This window comes from Perna viridis, chromosome 12 (assembly GCF_037379345.1).
Source record: "Perna viridis isolate PV_CMFRI_1.1 ecotype Kerala chromosome 12, ASM3737934v1, whole genome shotgun sequence".
In the NCBI taxonomy this organism is placed as follows: domain Eukaryota; kingdom Metazoa; phylum Mollusca; class Bivalvia; order Mytilida; family Mytilidae; genus Perna; species Perna viridis.
Window position 1 is genome coordinate 37,676,982 of NC_142456.1, and position 19,694 is coordinate 37,696,675.

Here is a 19,694-nt window from a genome sequence, read left to right on the forward strand (position 1 = left end):
CTAACAAGTTTAATAGATTAAGGATAAACATCAGTCATTTTTCAACTAAACTTTTGACCAACACTGATTAAGAGATGTGACACTAACAGTCAAATCAAAACAGTCTGTTGCTGAGAACCATATAACCAGGCTTATGTCAAAAACATTAACAAATACTTCATTTTGTGGTACTGTTTTCAGATGGATATACATGTATGTCAGAGTTAAATACACAATGAATTATTTCCATTCAAAGAGAAACAACCTTCACATCTCCAAAACAACACAAACAGTTCTAGAAACAAGAAATAGGTCATTGTAAAGTTTATCTATAAAACATGTGATGTACAAATTTGTCAAAAATAAATACAGTATATAAATTCAATACCTATCACTGGAGGCAAAAAGGATGAAAATACAACCTTTCAAAGTACAATGACCAATCATGAATTGCTGCTAAATAAAACAATTTGTTATTAATAATTTACCTGTTTATTTCACATAATTTATGTTTTTTTGTTTATTTTTGTTTCTTGAATTGTTAGGTGTAAAAATTTCACATAGATATAATATTATTTTCAGAATGAGGAAATAATGCTACCTGGTGCCCTTTTTAAGGCCATTTATAAATAAATTTTCTCTTCGATACATGTCTATTATGGACTAATATAAGTTCACTTTTGAGCAATAATAAAAAGCCCTAAAACAATGCAGCTCATTTCTAAACCATAAATAGTGTACTATTTCATTACTTAAGCACTGTTCACAATAAAAAATATTTATAACAGATGAATAAATTATCATTTCATATATCAAATTATTTTCCCTTTTCTTTACAAATAATAAAAGTTTAATAAATAATAAGTTTTTCATTTCAACAGTTCACATGACTGACAAGTCTGAAATTCTTAATGCCAAAATTAAGCAAGAAAGCTACACCAAAAGGTCTAAATTTGATTTAAATTTCCGATAAATCAAAACACAACAAAAATAATAAAAATCTGGTCGGGATAGAACTGTTCTTACAGCAGTTTCCAAGCCGAGACAGAAAATAACACATCAAGATCAGTGTTCTACGATTCCACTTTCCCATCACCCTGGGCAAGTGCAAATTGGAGTTGGAAAGTGGTTTATTTAACCCACTCTCCCTTTGGAAAGTGAAAAGCTTGATTTAATAAAAGTATCTGTAAAGTTTGGAAAGTAAACTTCAAGTGTGGGAAAATTAACCTTCATTCAGAGTTTTCTTGTGAAAACATAAATTTTTGAAAAATCCTAGAACACTGCAAAATTTTGGATGTTCCATCAAGACGATGAAAACTATTATTCTGTTGATCAGCGATGTCACAGTTAATTTGAAATAAAGCTGTCATATAAAAATTACCATTATGCCTACAGTATGACAGTCTAAAGATGAAAAATATTAGGTAATTAGTACAAATAGTAAAGTAACAAACTTCCAATAAAATTATAATATTCTTCAATTAATGATAACCTATCTGATTATTCTATAAACTAACAATTACCTCCTTAAATATGACCACAATGCAAGTGACAAGGATGATATTTCAACAATGGATAAATTAGTAGGAGCAATGGTAAAAGATACAGGTAACCAATACAGTTACTTCCTGTGAAGGTCACTATAGCTACCAAAAGAATGAACTTTGAAGATAAAGAGAAAACATAAACTATACAGAGACCCTGAGGTAGATTGGACAGGTTTTAATAATAAATTCTTTATTTACAAATAATAAATTCTTTCAACCAAACATCCAGATCATTTTAAACCATTTTCCATCAATTAAAGAGAAGAAAACTGGCACAGTAAACATCAAATCAGCACTAGACTTTAAGAGAGTTAACACTATTTGTATTAATAATCATGTAGTACAAAAAAACGTATTTAAATAAAATCAAAAGGCAATAAAACCTATAAAGGTTGGAAAAAAAAATATATCATATCATATCATCTTTGTCCAACTATTTTCATTCAATAACTAATATATGCTAACAACTCAAAGTATGGTTCGTACCGATTCAGTGACCATTAGCTCACTCTACTAACTCAGCTTCTTGACTTATTCATACCTTAGTTTTAACACAGCATGATTTATCAAGTAAAACCATTCAAGCTCTAACTGCTGCTCAAGTTCCAGTGTTTCACTCATCACTCAAATTTAAGTGATTCACTCCAGTCTCAAGTTGCAGTGTTAAGTTCCAGTAGTTTACTCAAGCTCAAGTAACTCACTTCAAACTGTCTGCCCTTATGACCTACATTTCATTACACTCCTTCCACTGAAGTACCCTTAAGTAAGATACATCAGTAAACATGGTCCATTTTTATCAAGACTTTCCATTCCTCTCTCTCTCTCTTCAGTCAGATACAGAATAAAGAGAATAAGCCCAGCAGTCCATCATGTGGAAGCTCATCCCGTTTTAACCATCTGAAGGTCTTTATTGCACAATAATATCACTGTTGATAGTCTGGCCTCATTTATTCCTGATATAGTGGAACAACCAATCAGTCTTTACTGTCCACGCATCAGAGTATGCACTCTGGAACTGTGTACTGAAGTATTTCAATGCTTTCTGATCATCTTTTTCCTCTACTGCCAAGGTGTTCCGAAGGTAACTTATATCATCCAATGATTGCAGCTCTTGGATACCACATGACAACATCATGGACATTAAGTTTATAAATAAATAAGCGTTCTTTCTGATGATCAGGTAGGCTTCACAGCACAGCTGTTGGAACCTGGAGAAAAAAAAAACAAACCACAAGTTCAATCAATACATAGGTTTTATCAACAAAGATGAGATAAGTAGCATATGTTTTGATCTTAAGTACCAGTCCACATAAAATTAAGACACTATCAATGATAAACTGATTCATGGTGTAGAAAAACCCATCAAACAAATGATGGTTTTTCACTCTATACATGCGACACATTCACATAACCATTATCATTTCTGCATTCAGATCTGCAATTTTTAGAAAATCACACATTTGTCTCCCAATAAAATTGACCAAATGAAACCAAATCAAGAACAATAACTCTTGCAAAGTGCTAATTTCATGTACAATCTATATAAATTTTATTTCAAAAGCGCAACACCCAAATGAAAACCTATGACTGGTTATGTGGTCTGTACTTGAATCTGAATAAGAAATAAAAGTAAAGTTGATGGGTTTTTGACAAGTACGAATCACCTCATTTCTGATCTTTATAAAGACTGATATTTACATAGTAGATTAGAAACTCAAACTTAAATGAAAAGTTACAGTTAAACAGTGGACAGTGATTATAGTAAGACTGATAGTAATTTATGATAATATTTTCTATTGTGTTGTTTACTCTAACTACTTTTTGTGAAATTGACTACAGAAACTGAAATACTATGGACAACAACATAAAAACCATTAGATATTTCTGACAATGGAATAAAAAGCTGTTTTTTAATGACTCCTTCATAAAATATTTATCTTAAATGACAGTGTACATTTCCTATGTTACCATTTGTCATAGTGGCAATCCCCAAATAAGTTATTGTAAATCTCATACACACTTACTTTTTAAACTCTTTATGTTTAAGTGGTTGATCAGATCCTCTAGCGATAACTTTAATGAAATCCATAGTCAGAACAAATGGGACACGTTCTCTACTGATACCAAACTTCTTCTTGATATGATTCAGGAAATGACCAAAATCTATATGGAATACCTAAATACAAACAAATATTTACACCTTTAAGTCATAAATACACAAGCAAATAGTGTTCACATGAGTTCATGTGATCAAGCTACACATTAGATATACTTCATATTATTTTCATGCGAAGGCTTGATTTAATGAGTTTCATTTGAACTTTGAAATAAACTATTTGCTCAAATGAGCTGAAAGTTATAAGATATTCATGTGAAAAAGAAATGTGAAATGTTTTGCATTTTTACAAAAAAACTTTCATAATCCATGCCCTGAACAGAATTTCTGTATAGATTGAAATAGTGTAAACAGAACATCTGTCTGAGCTTCACAATGTTCCCCTTTAGATTCAATTCACCAAAATCAAGGCAATGTAAGTAACAAAATGAATAGAAATTTCAGAGAACTGAGTTGTTTAAAACATCATACATCATATTCGTTAATCTCTAAATAACATGTATATGAACTAAATATATTAAGTAAATTGGAGAAAACCATTACTAAATATAAAATACAGTATAAAAACTGAAAAATCTCCCTTTAATTTTTTGTATACCATCAGATTAAACAAATTTCAGTTAGATTTCAAATCATAGTTTATACAGAAAAAAATGATTAAGAAACATCATTAGACTGGCAGGCAAACATGTTACTACCTTACTTTACGTCAACTTACCTGGCCATTTTGCCTGACCATAATATTACCACTATGTCTATCTTTAATACCCAGTATAAATGTAGCCACACAGTAACCTGCACATGATCTGGTGAAGTTAGTTATTGCCTGTTCCTCTCTGAAATAAAACCAAATTTTTATTGCCCTATCTCTACATGTATTGATCTGGAGAAGTTAGTTATTGCCTGTTCCTCTCTGAAATAAAACCAAATTTTTATCGCCCTATCTCTACATGTATTGATCTGGTGAAGTTAGTTATTGCCTGTTCCTCTCTGAAATAAAACCAAATTTTTATTGCCCTATCTCTACATGTATTGATCTGGTGAAGTTAGTTATTGCCTATTCCTCTCTGAAATAAAACCAAATTTTTATTGCCCTATCTCTACATGTATTGATCTGGTGAAGTTAGTTATTGCCCTTCTTGACATCACTGAAAATTCTTATCTAAAAGAAAGGTAAGTGTTAATATTATATATTTCTTAGAAAAAGCCTTGTTTTATCAGAAACAGACATGAAATCATATTCAGAGCCAAAAGCATAGTACAAACTGTCATTTTTAAAGGGTCAGTACGAGAGTGGTCATTTTTAACAAATATGCAACAATCCTTTAAAAGTAAAAGAAACCTGGCCAAGTGGTGTCTTCTGCACAGTTTTCAACCATAAGAATACCCACTTTTTTCCTGAAACTGACCTGTCCTTATTGTGATTTAATATCCAATTGTACAGTCCAAGGGAGTTAATCTGAACAGCTGATCGAATTCCATTCTTCTGTTGAATCTTCATGATAGTAGAGGAATCCCTTACAGTCTCAATGACACCAAGATCCTTACCCGTAGATACCACACCATAAGGTGTCATTCTGGAATGAAGCATTGACATAGTCCAGTTAAAGTTAGTGTAATCTTTCTTTGTATTTGATTATGCTTTTAATCTAAAAGTTTAACTTCATTTTAAACTTCTGGAAGATAAAAAATCACATTCTTCAAAGGAACTTCCTAAAACAAAACATACTTCTTTTAAGTCCATATTTACTCAAATTTCATCATTTGTGTGTGTACTTTTCCATGTTTCTTATAACCTCATTATTAAAAAACAATTCAAATACAAAAAAAAATGGCACAAGTAATTATATTTTGGTTATTCACAATAATGAATTGATTATCATATCTACTATTTAGATATTCTCCTATATTTATTGCTATTTTTTATCATACATTTTAAATTTTGTGAATGGCAGATTGATATTTGTGGTGTGACATTTTGGTTGGAGGAAGTCTGAGAGTGAAATTATTGAAATTTTTTACACAAGGCACATTCCATAACTTGATATATTGATACAAGTAACACATACCTGAGATCTAAGCCTTCATTTTTCCATAGAGTATCCATGATTCTGATAAGTTGTAGAGTCAGCATGTCTTGACGTAAATCTGTAAACATTATCAACAATGAATACTGCATAAAACACTCATGATCCGTAATAGCAAAATAGAAAATACCTTACAACGATCCTGGTAGAGACTCTTTATTTCAGGGCTGTGGGTTCAAACCACACATTTGGTGATCAATTGTAAGTGAAGGTTTTCTATAGGTAAATGAGCACTGCCATCATGATAAAAAATTGATAATTTTTTATGTCAGCACAACATTTCAGTTCCATTATTACAAATTAATTTATTTTAATACCAAGTTTGTATCCATCACAAAAAATCGAGTGGTGTCGTTGGGAAGATTTTATTTAAATTTCTTGCATCATTTTGTTCTTGCTCAACCAGATCTTGGTGGTTGTTGAAGTTGTTTCGAGGTTACTTTCTGCAGCCTCTGACAAAGGTATTTATATCTTGAAACGGGAAAACTTTTAGGAAGGATTATTTTCAATGTATTACACATAATGCGAAAGTAAAGCTGTCACAAATACTGACATTCCAAAAACCTCAGGAAATGTTGTATTAATTGTCTTTTTCAACCTTTTGAAAAATATTTCGTCCATTGGCCTTCTTCAGTTTCCTTTCCAGCTCCTTTTCTATATCTATGTCATTTGATGTTAACTGTGTTGTGATTTTGTGACAAACAGTTTCATCAAAGAAGATTATAATAGACAGTTACAAATATGATAAAGATACCATTTGGCTTAGAATAAGACCTAGTTTTTTTTATTATTATTTCAATTGTCAGACTTTCAAATTGGCCACAAAAGATACAAGACTATAATAGCTTACCATCCCCATTCTTGAAGATAAGTTTGTAGTCTGTAAACCAGATATCAGACATTACATCAGGGTTGTTAAAGATTAGCCACAGGGGTTTCTTCTTAGAAGTCATCACTTTACAAGATGTGATACTGGAATGAAATACAGAGAATTAGGAAAATTCAGACCTTACAATGTAACTTCTTAAGGATACATTTCAAAAGATGTCAGTCATAAATTGTCAAAATAAAAAGAAAAAAAGTTAAGGAAAAGCTATGGTTTAAACTCCATATCCCCCCCATGTACAGGAGGTGGCACGCAATGTCATGCTACACGTGTCTCCACATGTACAGGTGGCACGCGTTGTCATGCTACACGTCCCCACTTGTACATAAGGTGGCACGCATTGTCATGCTACACATATCTCCCCCTTGTACAGGAGGTGGCACGCAATGTCATGCTACACACATCCCCACATGTACAGAAGGTGGCACGCCTTTGGGCTAATGAAATGACAGATGAACAAGACAATTATAAGACTATATACTAAAAATGTTGATAACCTGATTTTTTTATATTATAAATTTACTATAACATCCATAGATGATGGTTACCAAGAAACTATAAATAACTTACTCTAAATCTCCGAGTATATGACTATTATCAAGAGGAGATAAAAAGCCCTTCAATCCATCCTGATAATCTGGTTGCTGTAACTGGTTTGACAGAAACTTCATTATTTCATTAACATCCTGGAACAGAAAGATTTTAAATCAAGCATTTTGTTAGCATACCTATAGCTAAGTACAGATAAGTCAGTGTTCTAGGATTTTTCAGAAATTGAGGTTTCCTTGGGAAAAATCCATATAAAATCAACTTTTCCACAGTCAATGACTGTTTTCCAACAAAACGAATCCTTACAGTATATGAAGTTTTCAACTTGCCACGGGAAAGCATAACTAAGTACCTAACTTTCCCTGACCCAAATTTCACTTGCCCCGGGTAACGGGAAATAGGAATCCTAGAACACTGTAAGTATAGTTCAGGGAATACAATATCATCACCAGCTGCAAAAATGAAAATAAGTTGTGTGACTGACATACTGACTCAGACCCATCGAAATTTTTTTAAGCACATCTGACATTCGGTCAGACACAAGGTGATGACTTGTCTGACCGAACGACAATTTGTCTGACCGAAAAAACTCTGAACAATTTATCGACACGCTAACATTTTTGATGGGGGGTGGGAATCTCCAAGTACATTTTATTATCAAGCTGATTATAAAACTACTGGGTATGGGCTCTTGAATTTGTTAATTTGTCACCATTATTCATTTTGGCTAGAGTGTATCTGATGAGTCTTCATAAACGAAACATGTGTACTTTGTTTTGAGTTCTTTGTATTATATATTGTTGATTTTTTAAATTTGAAATAAAGTATTGTTATTAAATTATAAAATCTATTCTCAATCTCTGGCATAAAACATAATCATTTCAAAATTCAACATTTCATCTTGATAGTCAAAACATTCACTGTCTTCATAATCATCATCATTGTCTTTGTCACAAAGGCTCTCCACAATGTTAAGTGTTGAGTTAACTTCAACTTGTACATTATCAATATCATTCTTTTCCTCATCAAGTATTTCAACATCTGCATCATTAGTCATTATAACATCAACAGTATTTTGTGTTTCATTTTCAGTTTCCAAATAAATAAGTTCGACCCAACAAAATTTCAAATGAAAATTTGTTTTATCAGATGTTCAATTATTAATCTTTATCAATTTCGATGTAAAAGAAATATACTTTATTATTTTGACAATATAATGACCGCATGTTTCACATGTAAACGAGTAGCGAGACAACGGAAGGGACGATATATCAAAGGACGAAATGACGTGTAGCGAATGAACCGGAAGTTACATATTATTGTTTACAATCAAATTGATTGACTATCTCACTAGACTGTAGACTAATTCACGTAATTATTAAAACGTTCTAGTTTTATTATTCACAAAAACCACTTCAGTTTTGAGAAAATCTTTAACGTAAGAAAAAAAAACATCGGACACCCGGGCCGACAAGCAACGTGTATTTACCGGACCCGGGACAATTTTACCGGACAGGTCCGACAATCCGGCAGGTTTCGATGGGTCTGCTGACTGATTGGCAAATAAAGGCAGCAAAAGTCTACACTTCTCATCAAAGAGATCAACAATTCATTAAAAACATGATGCATTACATTCATTTGTTTCATGACTAAATAAAAACATATTTGTTTTTTCTGTAAATTCTTTTGATAATTTCTTAACTATAGGAAAATAACCATCATTATCTCATGGTCTGAACATTTTCTCAGTCTTGCTAAATTAAAGTGAAATTCATTTTTACAATACCTTTTAAATGTGTATCTATTGTTCAAAACAAGTAATATGTGAGCAATGGCTCACTAGTGATACCTCTGCTTTCAATCACAACATGAGGAAAATAAACAAAGTCATTGTTAAACAGGAAGTCATTTAATTTGCTCAAAAATGGATCCAACAATATGGAATACCTACAGAAAGAATGTATTAAAATTTCAAGCAGCTGTGATGAGTAGTTGCTGAGAAAACTGGTGGAAAAAATTGTTACAGATGAAAACACATACAGGAAAAACAGTATACCCCCCTCTCCTTTGAAGCAGGGTTATAAATAGATTCTCATATCAAAAAGGAGTATACATTGTACACCTAATCACAGATTATTTATGCCACACAACTTACATCTTTAACTTCAGTTTTAATCATGTTGGTGAGTTTAGTGAGTTTCTCTAGAGCCTCTACTTGTTTCATTAACATCTTTAGGTAGGAGCCACATCCCCGACAAAATGCCTCTAGAACTAACCCAAATCTGAGCTGAATGGACGGCTGATGTATCTCTGATCTGTATCAAATGTAATCAGTACACACTTATAAATATAGCAATAATCTGTTCGATTAAATTTGATTATCTCCCTGTAAATTTCATGTTTAATATATTTTTAACTTCCTGGTAAATTTATACTAAAATCTATTAAGAATACTTGCCTTCAAAAGTTATTTTGAAGGTCAAAATCTATTACAGTGAAACTTCTCCAAACTGGCCACCACTGGGACAAGAAAAAATGGCCGGTTTATAGGGGTCACCGGATTTGTGAAAAATAGCAATGCATTCTAAGAGCTGTTTCCATTAATCCTTGTCAGTTTGTTGGTCGAGACATGTATAATGTCAATTCAAAACTTTTCGCCTTTTTTTACATTTCAAAGCTTGCATCATCTGTACATGATTTGATTTTACAAACAGTACTGCTGACAAAATAATCTTGAGAGTTTTGAAAGAATGTGTATTAAAGATCAAAGTAATGATGGTAATTAATTATTTGTATTGTTTTCGTAAATTACCTATCAACAAAGTGTAATAATTTCACCCCTATGTTGTTTTGGCTTGGGAACAGGTCACATTAATTGACAGTTGAACGATCGTTAAGATCGTACTATTAAATGACCCTGGTTGCCTGATGTGTGTACATACCAATTAACAGCCAACCAGTGACAAAATGTAATGTCTGGATTAAATTTGTTGTTTGAACTACTGTCCCCTTCAATTATCATCTGTCCACTGATCAAATGCAAGTCGGTCAGTGAATGAATTATTCATTACGTAATATTATGTAATCATTTACAGTTTTGTTGACACATTTATTACAGGTGAACAATCACCGGGTGGCTGGAATTGAGAGGTTGTTTTTATTTGAAATATGTAACTAAAACATTGAAAAACTGGCCGATGTACGGTTTTAGGGGATAGCCGGTCTATTGAAGACAAAACATACAGGTTTTAAGGTATATCAGGCATGACTTTTGAAAACGGCCGGTTTGAAGGGAAGACCAATTTTCTGAGGGTCCAGTTTGGAGAAGTTTCACTGTATTAGTTTGAGGAGGAGTTTCCTTCACAACTTATATCGACAGTCTGATAAACAGAAATCTCAGGAATTCACCTGCTGATGCAAAATATAATCTAACAAAATTTTATTTTTTAAAGTTGCTAATGTACTGTACATTTGTATATGATTTACATAATTACATATTACTACACCACCTTATGCTACTGATCAGTGCCATAGAAATGTCAATTTTAGCTTCATACTAGATCAAAATGTACCTCTTATATACCATATGTGTACATGTGTTCTACATATGTTTTTTACTTGTATGAGAGTGGGAAGCTTACATTAAAAGATAAAATGATCAGATTAGCTTTCTTTAATATAGCTGAGAAATGCCTGGTCTCAGAGTTTTTTTTATTGGAAAACATTCAGGTCACAAGTCACCTGAGCATATTGCAATTTGCTTGAAGTTTGTGCCAGTCTTTGCCAACTGAAGAACTGATGCGTTACACAACAAAGTTCAAAGTTCAAAAGTAAAAATGGTACATATAAAACATTACAACACAATCTCTAATGAGCTTTTAAAACTGGTATAAGCTCTGAAACATTCTAAAATGTCAAGTATATTTTTGAAAAAGGAATACATTTATTTTGCTAGTAATGTACAAATGTGTATGTCAAAAGATGTAAATTGGAATAGAACATGAATGTATATTATCAACTGACCTAAAATCTTCAAGTTTCAGCTCACTAAATTTGTGATTTTTAAAATTCTGTACCAAGTCCATACATATATCTATGCCAGGGTTAATGGTAAAAATGAGAAAGCCACTGATTGATTTTGAGGAAAGTTTAGTAGAGCACTGAATTTGCCTGGACGTTGCAAGCAATCAAAAATCAATGGCATAGGATGATGGACGATTAGCAACTTTGAAGACTTCAAGTCTTTGATTTGTATTTTAAAAAATTTAAAATTGTTTTGAGAATGCAACTCCTTCGGCATTAAAGCAGAATTTATTGCAAAAAACCTATGGTACTTAATCATAAGAAAGTTTCTCTCAACATGTCTTACCTGAGATGCCAGAAGAAAACCTGCCCAGTCTTCTGATTCAGTAAGGCTCTTCTCAACAGAAATCTGCTGATGGGACTGTCTAAGTATGGTTCAAACTTCAGTGCCTGTAGAAAAAATAATAAAAAAATAATGGTTGTTAATGTTAGACTAAGGTTAATGTGTAGAGCTCTTAAACTCTCTGTTCTTGTGATCTTCCTCACAAGAGAAATGCAGATATTTGTGTAGGAATATATTTCTTCAGGCATAATAGGTCATTCAAATGTTAATTATGTCTAGCAATTTCTAATCAGTAATGATTTTGACCAACCTAATTTTTACATATAAATCCACATAAAAATATATTTTTTTAAAAATTGTATGAAAATACATATTTTACCAAAAGCTATTTATAAAAAATTTATTCATAAGTTTCTTAAGAAATTTTTCCTGTGTAGATTTCAGCCAAATGATCAATGCAAGTCATTAATTCTGTCTTTTAGTTCAAATATAACAATACTTTTATGAAAACGTTTCTCAAGACTGTCCCTTTTATATACAATAAAAGTAATTAAAATTCTTTATGATTTTGTCGATTATCTACTTCTAGAACAGATAGATATTTGTGATGTGATATGAAGTAGATGTATTATCAAGAGAGCTGATGAACCCCTAGATTTAACGAGTGAAGTTAAATCGTCAAGCGTTCTAGGCCTGAGTGATCATATTTTGGTTATTCACATTACCCAATTGATTATCCTATATATTATATAGATTTATCATACAGATTTTCTTCATAACTAATCCATATTTGTATCATGGATTTTAAATTCTGTGATTGGCAGAATGATATCAAAATTGTATGTTTTGGTGGGAGAAAGTCAAGGAGTGAAACAATTTAATTTAATTCACAGTGTGAATTATCAAAATAAATTACAATGGGAACATTCAGTAAATCACTGCTGTCTATATAATAAAAAGGTTTTATAACTCGTAAAAGTTAAAAATAGCAAAGTAACAACTCATATTATTTAGTTTCAACATGATAACAAACAAGCCTAAGTGAGTTTGTTATGTTGTTCAAATTGAATAAAGCAATTTGTTATTTTACAATACTCAACTTTCACTTATAATGGAACCTATAAATACTGAACCATAAAAACACAGAATTTCAATAGAATTCCTACCTGTACTAACTGTAACATAAAGAGTTGTAACTTGTCCTCACAGAAGCCATGTTCCAGGCAGGATACAGCAAACTGCCTTACTCTAAGATCTGGATAGGAACAGTCTAACAATTCCATAGCTTCCTCTGGTAACAACCTTGGCCAACGCCTCAACATCATGTACATCTGAGCTACATAATCACTCTCATTCCATTTAACAGCTTGTAGTAGTTTGGGTAATGACTGGGGTTTGGTAATACAGTACTCTCTGAAAATTGTACACAAATTCATTGTTGTTTCTTTGTTTTGTGTTTGTTAAGGATACATGTCAAAATTAATGCAAATTAGTGGCTAGTTTAAACCAATAAAATTTATGTAGCCAAACAACTCAACTGGCCAACAGAATGCAAGCAGTTTGTTTATTGGGGTTTAACGTCCGAGCAGCAATATTTCAGCTATATTCAGACGATAATGCAAGCAGAAATAGGTGAAAAAATATAAACTTCTTAAGGAATGATGGCCATATAAGTAAAAGAGTATTTCCCCCTATGAAGAAGAAATAGTTAAATGTAAAATTTCTCTTCACAGGGTGTCTGTCATGATCAGATGTATATATTAACACTCTACATAATTTAATCTTAAACAACACACCACTCCTAAATAGCCTTAGTTCCCTTTATAGTGAGGAATGTTCACACTGTCTAATTCTAAAATCAATACAATGTACACTACACAGCTCTATAAGGTTGAATTAAAACAAATGATATTTTTAGATTGCTGAAACTACACAAACTTTTTGTATCAGGCTAGACTTCTTTCAATTAGGCTTCTGGAAAAGGGTTTTGTTGTTACAAGATTGAAGTTATCACTACAGGATTTTTAAGGTCGTCATCACGAAGTCGTGGATAGTTACAATGTATCCATCTGCAGCATGAAAAGTGATTTTTTCAACGTGTGATAGTATTCCTTTCCTCTTTCATCTACACTGGACTTGGTTTTTTATGAGTAATTTGGTGGGTGTTTCAAGAAAAGCAGAAGATGCTTACCCTACCGGTGCACCTGGTCCAAGCTCCCAGTTTTCAGTGGAGTCTAAGTTGCTTATTTACTTTTGTTACTTTGTATGTATTATTTTGGTTATTTTATGTCCTTGTGGTGTTTGTCTGTTTTCCATGTCTGGTCTTTGTCCCTGGATTACATTCTTTTATTTCCAATAGAATCTTGGTTCCCTTGATTACTCTTTCTTATACTCTCCTAGGAGATCTTCTGAGTCACTATCACAAATAAAACAGAGGAAGAATGTAGAACATTACAGTCTAGGTTCTTTTTGGGCTATAAAAATACTATGACTGAATAACAGGTAAACAGAATAATATTTACTTTAGATTTTAATACTGACAATATGAAGAATATCTTATGCTGACGAAGATATTCCACATGATATAGTCAGTAACAAAATCAAAGATGTATCAAAATTAAAGTAACTATTTCATTATTTTGTAGTGCTTTTTATTCAATGAAAATCTGTACAGAGTTTTACAAGGTGATGTTTGTATAATACCTTAATTTCCACAGAATTTCTTTCTCTTGTTCTGAGATTTCTGACAAAGGATCTCTACTGATGATGTCATCAACCATAGCTTGTTCTTTCCCTTGGATTTGAGGGGTATCCTAAAAAGATAAAAATAGATTGCTGGAAAGGAGTTCTACTAATGATGTCATCAAACATAGCTTGTTTTTTTCCCTGTATTTGAGGGGTATCCTAAAAAGATAAAAATAGATTTCTGAAAGGGGATCTCTACTAATGATGTCATCAAACATGGCTTGTTTGAGGAATATCCTAAAAAAGATAAATATAGATTCCTGACCAGCAATCTCTAATGATGATGTCATTAACCGAATCTTGTTCTCTCCCCTGTTTAAGAGGGGGTCTTAAATGCACCAAAATAGATTAAAGCCCAAAAGATACCTTACAATACAAGTAAATACTGTCTATGGAATAATCTTTAAAAATCAGAACTACATATTATTTTTTGTAAGTCACTGGACGTAGGATCATACAATAGTCCATTCTACTATGGAAAATTAGCAACAGTGATAAAAATATTATTAGTCAGAGAATATTCTCAAATAAATAAATATCTGAATTTGATTGGTTGAGAAGTTTTTTGGGATACCAAGAAGATTTAGACATTTTCTTAAACCACAGAAACTGCTACTACCAAATTGACATAACCTGGAATAAACTTACAAGATAAACAAGTGGACCTTCTCTACCTGTAGCTTTAAAGGCTAGTTCCTCTATTTCTCTTTCTGATGGGTAAGACACAGGATCTCGAAATCTATCAAACTCTATTTCTAAACATGGTGTTTCAATATCAGGGTTGGATCCTTTAAAAAAGATAAATTTTATATGCATTTAGACAATGATCATTATAAATGAATAGTTTTGTCTTCCATTTGACTAAAATTGGCAAGTTTTAAAAATTTGAAAATACTTCCTATTTATCTAAATGTTAGCAAAACACTGTACATACAAATCAAATTATTTGAGCAATAACAAGCAGATATAACAGAACACCATTATTATATTCTACACAACAGCATTGCTGGGGTATAACTCTGCTTGTCTGTTATTCACATAGACTTTCTAATATGATAGTATTGTTTCTTTATCTGAAAATGATTGACAAGTTTAAAATGTCTACATTTCCAGTAAATGGGAAGACAATGCACCATCTTTCAAATTCAAGCATAAAATGCCCCATTACAACTTTTAATAAAGAATGTTATCAGATGGCCCATGAAATTGCATTGGTTTTAAGTGGCCTATTATCAAAATCTTCAAATCAATCGCTACATTTCTAAACCTAATTGTTTTGTCCTTGAAATCTTTTTCAAAAGCCACATAGAAAATACCCAATAAATTTATTCATGACAAAACCCTTCACAACAGTGAAAACCTCCTTAGTAAAGTCAACACAATTTTACATGCTATGTTGTGCTAAGAATACCTCAACTCAAGCATTTGTGTCAAATTAAGTCATATGTATAAGACCAAGTAGATAACCATGGAACATTAAAATGGGAGACACAGTACAAGCCACAATGCGAAAGCAATATACCAAATAACTAAGCAAAAGAAGCTGAGAAATCAGTTACAGACACGGAACAGAAGGACTGACAGACAAAGAGTAATCAAGGGAACCAAGGTTATAGCGGTAATCAAAAGAATGTAATCCACGGACAAAGACCAGACATGGAAAACAGACATACACAACAAAGAACATTAAGTAACTAAAATCATACATACAAAGTAACAAAAGTAAATGAGCAACTCAGACTCCACTAAAAACTGGGAGCATGGACCAGGTGCACCAGTAGGGTAAGCGTATGCCTTTCTAGAAACACCCACCAAGTTGCTCATAAAAAGTCAAGTCCGGGGTAGACAAACGAGGAAAGGAAAACTATGACCCGTTGAATAAATCAGTTTTCATGGTGCTGATGGATACACCAAAACGATCCACGAGTTCATGATGACGACCATAAAACTTCTGTAATGATGACTTCAATCTTGTAGCAACATAACCCTGTTCCAGAAGCCTATTTGTTAGATAGTGATTACAACAGCAGCATATCAAATGTCAGAAAGAAGAATGTTGGTACTACATCCAACTTTGTTTACAGTACCTGGTAAACCAACATAGTTGAGTAATTCATCCATTCCCTGAGGCTGTGGCCAGAGATTTAAACTGACTTTCTCATTCAATAATCTATCATTGAAGTCAAATAACTGTAAGTTTGCCCAGCCCAGTGACATTGTTTCCTGAAAAAGTAAACATTTCCATTATTCAAAAATTTGAAGTGTATTATCCATAGGAGGCAGAAATAATTGTCCCTTCATCTTTAATAAACAGGTTGGACCTGTACATGTATGACTTATAAACAGGTTGGACCAGTACATGTATGATTTATAAACAGGTTGGACCAGTACATGTATGACTTATAAACAGATTGGACCTGTACATGTATGATTTATAAACAGGTTGTACCTATATATGTATGATCTCAAACAAGAATAATAAATCTACAAGCCATAATAACTTCCATATTATTACAGTAATACCTGTCTAAACCAGACACATTAATATTCTGAACCTTGATATATAGAACACCTGTCTAAACAAAACAAAAGTTTAAAGGGGTTTTGTTTAGACAGGTTCACTATGACATAGAAATGGAAGTGAAATGCATGAACTAGGAGCTACATATGTATATAGTATTATATCATTGAGATGGTTTTACAATGTCAACAAAGTGGAAATTGGCAAAGTCAGAAGTAAACATACAAAAAAAAAAAAAAAATAGAAACATAACAGTAAAATTCGGATTTGAAATAAGGGAATTCTGATTAAAAGTGAAAAATCAAGTCTGAATCAATTAAATAAAATATACAGGTTGTCTGCATGTGTTAAGAGCTCAACTGCATGGATCCATAACAGACTGTTATGGTGTTGAAATATATGGACTTTTCAACCACATCCAATAACAACTTCAGACTGATACAAAAAAAAACCTCAGGCTTACATGAATGTGTTTGACTTGCTTTGGAAAATCATATAGAAAAGCCCAAATGGTATTATAACAAGGTATGGTGAATATGTCATAGTAACAACAATGATATTGTATTTCTTACCTTTCTCCTTTTAGAGACATAACAAATACACAGACATAATTTAGCACTCCTAGGAAGATCTTTCAGGTCCAGAAACTCTAACCATTCATGCCATTGGGGATTATTGGATTCCATTTGTTTTGTTTCCTGACATTCACACATAGCTTCAGTTCCATGGTATATCCCAGCCTTCACATAAATCTAAAAATAGATAAAACCCCAAAATAAGTACTGACAGTCAATAACAGCTTGGTATATCCCAGCCTCTACATAAATCTATAAATAGATAAAACCCCAAAATAAGTACTGACAGTCAATTACAGCTTGGTATATCCCAGCCTCTACATAAATCTATAAATAGATAAAACCCAAAAATAAGTATGGACATTAAATTATAGCTTTGTATACTGTAAATGTATCATTTTTCGTGGTTGCTAATTTTTTGCATATTCTGTAAAGGGTACATATTAGCAGTTTCAATCAATGATAACATTGTTTAGTTTTTAAAGTCAATATCGCAGTTATTATTTTTCACACTTTTATGTTCACTGAGAAAATATTGAAGATTAATACTTTTACAGAATCCCAGACCTCACAAATGCACCAGCATGTAACCTTAATACAAAATATTTAATTCTTTCAGAGATTACTAAACATACATTAAAGTAAGCTCAGAAAGAGTGTTTAAAATTACCTTGCCAACTTCCCTGACATTAACATAAGTAGCACAGAGTATTTTAACCCTCAGCTTGGCAGGAATGTCCCACAAAGAACTTGTCTTCTGTAGGTTTATTTCTTGTAGTAATGTCATACCTGTGAATAAACAATTTTAATGTTTATATAATACGAAAATATCAACAGACCAGACAATATTGTATGTTGTATCATATAAAGACTACACAAAGTCTTTCAAGGATATATGACCAATATGCCATATTAGAAATTCATCAGTTTTTGAGCTTCTTGGAGCTACAGAGATTAAATTTGAAAAGAAACTAAAATCATCAATTCTTTTACTTAATACTAAATTAAGGGAGATAACTCTAAATAATTAAAATATTGAACAACTTAACCAAGTATAAATCCCTGAATACTATATGAACACAAGCATGACAGGCCAATTCTTGATTAGAACATAACTAATAGCATTTTGCCTTGAACTTTGTCTAGTTTTCACAGTTTATACCTCAAACATTTTGATCTTCAATTACTTACTCTATCTTTTGTGTATTAGATGAGAATAAAATAACTACATGATGTTATATAAAAAAAAGGGAAATAACTCTAAATAGATCTTATTAATTAACCCTACCTTTTTGTGTATAAGATGGACTAATAAATACATTTGGAGATAAAGATGCATATAAACTGTCCTTTGTTAACAGCATGAACTGTGGAATCACATCTCTGGCTATACATTCTCTTACATACTGAAAACAAATAGTATAACCCATTGTACAGGATGTTCAGGTAAAGATGTCTCATGAAAACATAAAAAAATCCAACAGTAAATATATGGTTTCCACATGATTTATATAAATGAAAAAAATTGTGTCTATTTCTTTTAGAATGCATAAAACAAAAACAAATATTTCCTTAATGGTTGGGAACATAAAATACTGCATGATTTTTAAAACTCTAGTAATTTATCCATGTAACAGTTTTTTACCTGTTTGATTTGTAAGAATAAAACATTGTATTTTTGTATGTACTAAATAGCATAAAATAAAATGTTTTATATATAAAATGTATTTCACTTTCACTTATTCATCACCTATAATTCTATGGTTCTATGGAAGAGAATAAATCAATTCTAAAGATTTCTCTTGCTATAATTCTCCTGGATATTGTTATGTCTCATCCAATATTTTAAACAGTAATATTGGCTGGGTAGAAGTAGATTTAAAACTAGAAAAAAAAACTGTGAGCAATAAACTGTAAGCAATGCTCACTAACTTGATGCGATCAACTTCCCTTTTTTCATAACATGCATTTTCTAACTTTGATTTTGAATTGTAGCAAAATCTAAAATACAGGTGCACAATGGGAATATGTACCGGTATTAAGATTCTATGAAAATTTCATTCAAATCAATTCAGTAGTATAGGAGAAGAAAGGAATAAGAGATGGGTCCCCAATGTCCTGATATTCACAAATGACAATGTTCATGTTTCACTATGTGAAACCCCCAAACTGATTTAAATCAAATTCTAAAATTGGAGTTGCATCATAAAAACATGTAATAAAGATTCTGTCAAAGTTTCATTCAATCCCATTCAGTAGTATAAGAGGAGTAACGGATAAGAAATGAGTCCCCCATTTCCCAATATTAACAATTGACAACCCC

General features: G+C 32.0%; 1 protein-coding gene across 5 annotated transcripts in view; it reads right to left on the reverse strand.

Moving 5' to 3' along the window:
• Positions 1–292: 292 nt before the first annotated feature.
• Positions 293–19,694, reverse strand: part of LOC148602199 (phosphatidylinositol 4,5-bisphosphate 3-kinase catalytic subunit alpha isoform-like) — a 42,864-nt gene continuing 23,462 nt past the window's right edge. For 4 of the 5 annotated variants that reach the window (XM_088556707.1, XM_088556709.1, XM_088556711.1 and 1 more), the window contains exons 5-20: positions 18,660–18,777; positions 18,042–18,160; positions 17,369–17,548; positions 16,363–16,498; positions 14,924–15,063; positions 14,234–14,343; positions 12,697–12,943; positions 11,534–11,637; positions 9,320–9,479; positions 7,186–7,301; positions 6,580–6,701; positions 5,712–5,790; positions 5,052–5,219; positions 4,361–4,478; positions 3,551–3,702; positions 293–2,734 (exon numbers count right to left, since the gene is read on the reverse strand). In XM_088556707.1, coding sequence (XP_088412833.1) covers positions 2,470–2,734; positions 3,551–3,702; positions 4,361–4,478; positions 5,052–5,219; positions 5,712–5,790; positions 6,580–6,701; positions 7,186–7,301; positions 9,320–9,479; positions 11,534–11,637; positions 12,697–12,943; positions 14,234–14,343; positions 14,924–15,063; positions 16,363–16,498; positions 17,369–17,548; positions 18,042–18,160; positions 18,660–18,777 — 2,334 coding nt within the window. In that variant the 3' untranslated portion in view covers positions 293–2,469. Of the gene's footprint in view, positions 2,735–3,550; positions 3,703–4,360; positions 4,479–4,559; positions 4,633–5,051; positions 5,220–5,711; positions 5,791–6,579; positions 6,702–7,185; positions 7,302–9,319; positions 9,480–11,533; positions 11,638–12,696; positions 12,944–14,233; positions 14,344–14,923; positions 15,064–16,362; positions 16,499–17,368; positions 17,549–18,041; positions 18,161–18,659; positions 18,778–19,694 lie in introns of those variants that run through there. The other variant, XM_088556712.1, reaches the window with a different exon arrangement.